At 30.9% G+C, this 6364-nt stretch overlaps 1 protein-coding gene across 3 annotated transcripts in view; it reads left to right on the top strand.

Annotated features, from left to right (window-relative positions):
• Positions 1 to 6364, top strand: part of LOC116850782 (Kv channel-interacting protein 1) — a 218057-nt gene that overhangs the window by 194011 nt on the left and 17682 nt on the right. For all 3 annotated transcript variants that reach the window (XM_032829429.1, XM_032829431.1, XM_032829430.1), the window contains one exon: positions 801 to 1073. In XM_032829429.1, coding sequence (XP_032685320.1) covers positions 801 to 1073 — 273 coding nt within the window. The remainder of the gene's footprint in view (positions 1 to 800; positions 1074 to 6364) is intronic.

Raw genomic sequence — 6364 nt, 5'->3', positions numbered from 1 at the left:
TTCCATTTAAAAAAATTAATGTGACCTTGACCTGACCTTCGCTACGCAACCCAAGGTCAAACTGATGTGATCAGTAAATACATCTTTTTAAACGCCACAACTTTTGTCTGAAACATTTTTTTGTAAAACTTATATTTTTCCTGATATTCGGGCGTCCCGGTACTTTCCGAACACCCTGTATACTATTGTCTTGTATTATAAGTCTTGTAAATTATATACTATTAATACTCTGCAAAATATTTCGTGTTTTTAACATATTTCGCATACGTCCCAATGTATTCATTCTAATTTTTGTGTCAATTTAACACAAGATAAATATGTTAACGAATAACAATTTATCTGTTCACTTTACACATAAAATATGTCACTAAAAATATACATATTACATATAAATTATGTCATTTTAACATTTAGAAATGGTGAATATAAACTCAAGAATAGTTAAGATAGCAACGACAATATCTTAAATTAACACATTAGTATATTAAAAATTTAACATAGAAATTTCTGCATTAATCGATTTCAACACACATGCAAAATGATCTTTTTGTCATTATCACAAAAATATATGTTATATTATACAATAAAAATTTTCTGCGTGCACAATCATTGCTTCGTGTCCTCGCAAAACACATTCTGTCATATGCGCGATCGTGGATTATCGTTAAGTCGGCAAATCCTCTCGCGACAAACGAACCTCTAATTCGATCGGAATGAGGAATCTCGTCGTTTCGTCCTGCCGCTCGTTGAATTATGCCACGCAGCGGCGAAACGACTCCAAACAATTCTGGGGATTGCAGGACCTTCTCGTGACACTGTCGACTCTGCTGCGGGGCAGCATTTACGAGAAATTGAGATGGACCTTCAAGCTGTACGATATAAATGGCGATGGCTGCATCACCAGGAGCGAGTTGGGCGAAGTAGTGACGGCGGTTCACGAGCTCATGGGTAGGCGGCATCAGGCTGAGGAGGAGAGGAAGGCGAGGGAACAGCTGGACAGGGTCTTCAAGAAACTCGATCTCAACCAGGACGGTGTTATCACGATCGAGGAGTTTATCGAGAGTTGTTTGAAGGTACGTTTCCCCACCTGGCCATGAAACAACTACAACGATCGACAGTTGAAGATATACGGGGTGTCTCTATCGCCATTCACAGGGGCCTTCGGCTCTGTGAGCTCTTGAGCGAATCGATTTTTTTATGAAAAACAGACTTCCAAATATCGATAGTTTGTAAATTTTAACCGGTTACTAAACGGTTTGTATATTTTTTATCGAGTGAAATTGGAACGCTTTAAATTGTTAGAACTGAAAGCCACTGCTGATATGTATACGCAGTAATCGGTTATAAATGTGTAAAAATTACTTCTTACTATTATTATTACTATTATTATTATTATTATTACTAATTGTTATTTTGTAAAAATTACAAAATAATACCAATTTAATATGAATTCTTTCTTCCAAATTTTATAGATGTCACACTCTGTACTATCATCTCCTATCATAACCGATTAGTGCATATATACGTCAGCAGTGATTTTCAATCACGACAGCTTGAAGCGTTGCAACTTCATTTAATAAAAAGTGTGCTGTTAGGAACCGAGTATATAGTGGATTGCAAAATTATTTAGAATGAAGTTGAAAGCTCACTAAACTGTTAAAATTGAAAATTATTATCGATAAATTTACGTAATAATAATATAATTAATAACAGCTAGAAACACTAAATACTAATAAATAATAATAATAATTACTAATAATCAGGGTTGGGTAAGTTAACTTTTTTTTAACTAAGTTAAGTTAAAGTTAATGGCTTTGAAAATTTAACTTAGTTAAGATAAAGTTAACCTATAATGAAATTGATTGAATTAAAAGTTAAGTTAATAAAAAAAAAAGTAATTAAGAAGTTAAAAGTTAAATTTGTTTCATTTCATGACTTCAGGGTTTCAGTTTTACAAATAAAAACGGAAAAAACAAATATACATCTTATTTGGAAACATGCTTTATTTACAGATACTTATTAAATTTAAATAATAAAGTTTTTTCGAAAGGACTCCGCACTAATCATATGAAAAAAGTGATTTTAGTCGAATTGTGTATGCGTGTGTGTGTAACCTAACCTAACCCTAACCACACACACACACACACAAACATTTTTTGAACGTAATAATGTCAGACATACTATTACAATAACTATCGATACAAATATACACATACCAATACACACCTATATTACATCCTCCCCCTTCCGCACCACATACATACACTGAGACATGAATCTATTCAATAATGGATACACGTATAGTTATGCATAAATGCCTATACAGTTAAAAAAATAATCTGTGTACTATAGATAAAGGTTCGGTTAGACCTAAAATAGCAACTTTCTAATGATGCTAGAAAAAAAACTGTCCATTTTTTTATCCTTTTTGTTGAAGATTTCTAAGATTTCAGCACCTCATAAGCTACAAGATATCATAGTTTTAGTCAATTCGACTGAAAGCACTTTTTTCATATGATTAATGCGGGGTCCTTTTTATTGGACATTTTTCCTCGAAAATTGTCAAAAATGAATTTTCCTGCACTGCTTTTCGACGTCTCGCGACACCTTTATTGCATGATTAACTTCAAGTTAATTGAATTAAAAGTTAATAGTTACCGATAAAATGTAATTAAGTTAAGTTAAAAGTTAAAAGTGTAAAAATGTAACTAAGTTAAGTTAAAGCCATTTAACTTTTTAACTTTTGAACTTAACTTTTAACTTTTTAACTAGTTACTACCCAACCCTGCTAATAATTAATAAAGTATTTATTGGGCAAGCCCGTCAGTAATGATGCTTAATTTTGACAGTTTGAACTCCCAACTTCATTGTGTCTTAATTGTTTTAGTGGATCGCAAAACAGTTTAAACACAATAAATTCTAGACCGATGATCCAATGAGAAAATTTATTTCGTTCTCTTATTGACTACTCTCTGAAGTTCATTGTGTCTAAACCGTTTTGCGACCTATTGTACAATACGATTTTTGTTAAACAAATATGGACTGTTCCGCTCACGATTAGTTGAAGAATAAATAGAAGGGAATGTGGTGTATAAATGTTGAGGACACCCTGTATATTCTCGCTTTCTCGGCAGATAAATGCCAAGTTTCTTGAGACATATACAAAATGTCCTAGATCTGCCGGTGTCTTCTCTTAACTATAGTTTCCTTAACCAGTTTTCAAGTGATCCTTCCTCTGCGAAAATTAACTTCGTAATTTTCCATGTTAAGTATCTAGATAATTAACTCTCAGATTGCATTTCCATTGTAAGTCTCTCTACGTATAACTGAGAGACACAAACTCGCGCTATTTATTTGCAGTTTTAAAGTTCACTTTCACGAGATCTCTTGCGTTCAGAATTGAGTTTCTTCGTAATGAGGTATTCTGTTAAAAGTTTTTTCCCGATTCATTAAAAAATTTGCTGCTGAAATATTTCGGAATATTCGCGACATAGCGTTGCATTTTTGCAGTGGAAACACACGCGGGCGTGGCTCGAATGTGAAATAAAGGAGCGACTGTGAACTCGCAGTGCACACGACACGTGCCGTTCGCTAATGTAATAAACAAAAATAAGGACAGCGAAGATTAATCGATGTTTACGGAGACTGCGCGAACTTGTTTGTACTTTATTCGGTGTTTTCGTGTCGATAACAAAATCAGTTTCTGAACATGTATGAGTGACTCATAGTTGTATATACATTGATGTTTCACACTTCTGCGACTCACAACTGACCCGTGCAATAAAATCTATCTACCGATAGTGAGACGTACGAAGCGATTCGGAGGTAAAAAAAAATGTGAATTTAGGTCGAAAAACGTTGAAATATAAAAATAAAATTTAATAAATAAAAAACTTTACCTATATCTGAACCTAATGGTGAGTAATAAAACACATATTGGTTGATAAAGAAATAATAGACTATTTAAAATCTGATATCAGTTAATAAATTAGTTAAAGTTGATTTATACAGGATGGGCTGAAATTGTGGAAACAGTCGAATATTTCGAAAAAAAGCATTTTTTAGGAAAATGTTTCAGACAAAAGTTATAAGATTTCAGAAGGTCTATTTAACGGCTGTATCAGTTTTGACCTTAGGTGGCGCCGCTAAGATCAGATCAAGGACAACTTTGCTTTTTTAAATAGAAACATGTATTTTTTTATTACGGAATGTTATTTTGCGTAAAGAAGCAAACAACTTTTGTTTGAAATACTTTTTCATACGATCTCTATTTTCTAAGATATTTACGGAAATATCTACAAAATTACTGGTTTCAATAATTTTTTACTCGAATTCTACCAACTTTACCGAAAAATAACAAGAGATAAAAATTATCTATTTTTTTCTTATAGAGCTCTGAAAATTTTTTCAGAATTTTCTAATTAACTTTTTAGTACTGCATTTTTTGCATTTTCTTGAAGTACTAAAAATTTTATATAAAATTCTGAAAAAAGAAAATAAACAATTTTTATCTCTTGCTATTTTTCGGTAAAGTTGATAGAATTCGAGTAAAAAATTATTGAAACCAATAATTTTATAGATATTTCTGTAAATATCTTAGAAAATAGAGGTGGTATACAAAATTTTTTCAAACAAAAGTTGTTTGTTTTTTTACATAGAATAAAATTGCGTTAAAAAAATATATGTTTCTATTTAAAAAAAGTAAAGTTGACCTCGACCTAAGCTTGGCAGCGCCATCCAAGGTCAAAACTCATACAGCCATTAAATAGAGATCTTCTGAACCTTTCTGAACCCTATAACTTTTGTCTGAAACATTTTCCTAAAAAATGCTTTTTTTCGAGATATTCGACTGTTCCCATAATTTTGCCCCACCTTATATAATACAAGTTGGTATGTCAAAGTAAGTTATGTTATTAAAGTCCTAAATGTATAGAAAAGACATTGAGATTCAATTCAAAATATATCAAAATAAAAAATCGCTAATTTGTGTGCATAGTGATATATAAAAAATTAACCTCAATAATTAAGTAAGAATATTCATCTTATAATTAGCTTGAATTAGTTTAATATTAAAACTCTGCACATAAAAAAGTATTTCATTAAATTATCATACATTGAAAATATCTAACAAAAATATTACAACTTACTTATTAGCCACTTTGGATGACGCTCCCCAGACATCGTTTTACGGACGTCTAATGGACATTCAAGTTTGGATATTGGGACGTCTATAAGACGTCCGAATAAAGCCCAACAGATGTCCGGTGGACGTTCATAGGATATCTGTTTTTACTTATTTTGGACGTCCTTGGAATATTCAAAAAAGGATCTACACTGGACATTGTTTTTAGTGTCCTTATTCGGTTCAATTTTCTAACAGAAACTATTCGTAAATGTCACGTCGTTTTCTGATTTCACTTGAAAATTTTAGATTACTTGATTCCAATGTTACATCACATTTAAAAATTCTCACTGGCACTGATGGGATTCGGAACTTGGATCCGCGAGGCACCTCTCGATTATGAATGTGTTGCTTTAGACACAACACCACTTCATCGATCGATATAAACGTCTTACATTTTGTCTTTATATGTTGTAATTAACACAGTAATATAATATATTTTCTGATAATACGATTTAATAAAATGATTTAATTTGAATAAAAATTATATTTTTTGTTGTTAATTTAACCCTTAGTTAATGAGGTAAGGTCTACAAAATCCCGCACATTCCATTTCGTTATTTTTAAATTTTTATAGTAAAAATTCTTATTGTTAACTGTTATTGAATAAAGTCATAAAAGACTATAAACTTTGAGTAAAATAATACTAAACTAAAAAAAAGAAAAATCTACCTTATTATATAAAATTTAATTAAATTAATTAAATTTATATATAAACATACAAGCTTATATATAAACATATCAGCGTTTATTATAAGCGATGGGGTATCTGTCTAATGTAACCATAAAATGTAAATAAAATTAGTTAATAATAGTAATTTCTCACAAATTCTCAGAGTATCCCAAGTAATGATTCGCGAAATATTTATTATAATAAAGTTCTAAAAAATACTTTAATACTTTTTTACTTAAAAATACTTTAATACTTTTTTTTTAGAATAAATTAGGCTCAGATAATTCTTCAGAAATTCTCTAGATATTCATTTTTCTAATTATTTAGGTATTCTTTAAAATGAATTCTCTATGAACTTCTATTCATCTCTGTGCTATCTGGGTCAACATTTTCTCATTAATATATCTTTGAACATCATCCTACTAACTGGATAATTGCAACGATGCAATGCTCGTGAGTAAGAAATGGTAGGACAAGTTCTATAAGGTTTATTTCTAAAAACCAAATGT

Source organism: Odontomachus brunneus, unplaced genomic scaffold (genome assembly GCF_010583005.1).
Source record: "Odontomachus brunneus isolate Ranch 3 - 2012 unplaced genomic scaffold, Obru_v1 Obru_scaffold_155, whole genome shotgun sequence".
Lineage (NCBI taxonomy): Eukaryota > Metazoa > Arthropoda > Insecta > Hymenoptera > Formicidae > Odontomachus > Odontomachus brunneus.
This window is presented reverse-complemented; position numbering and strand designations above follow the sequence as displayed.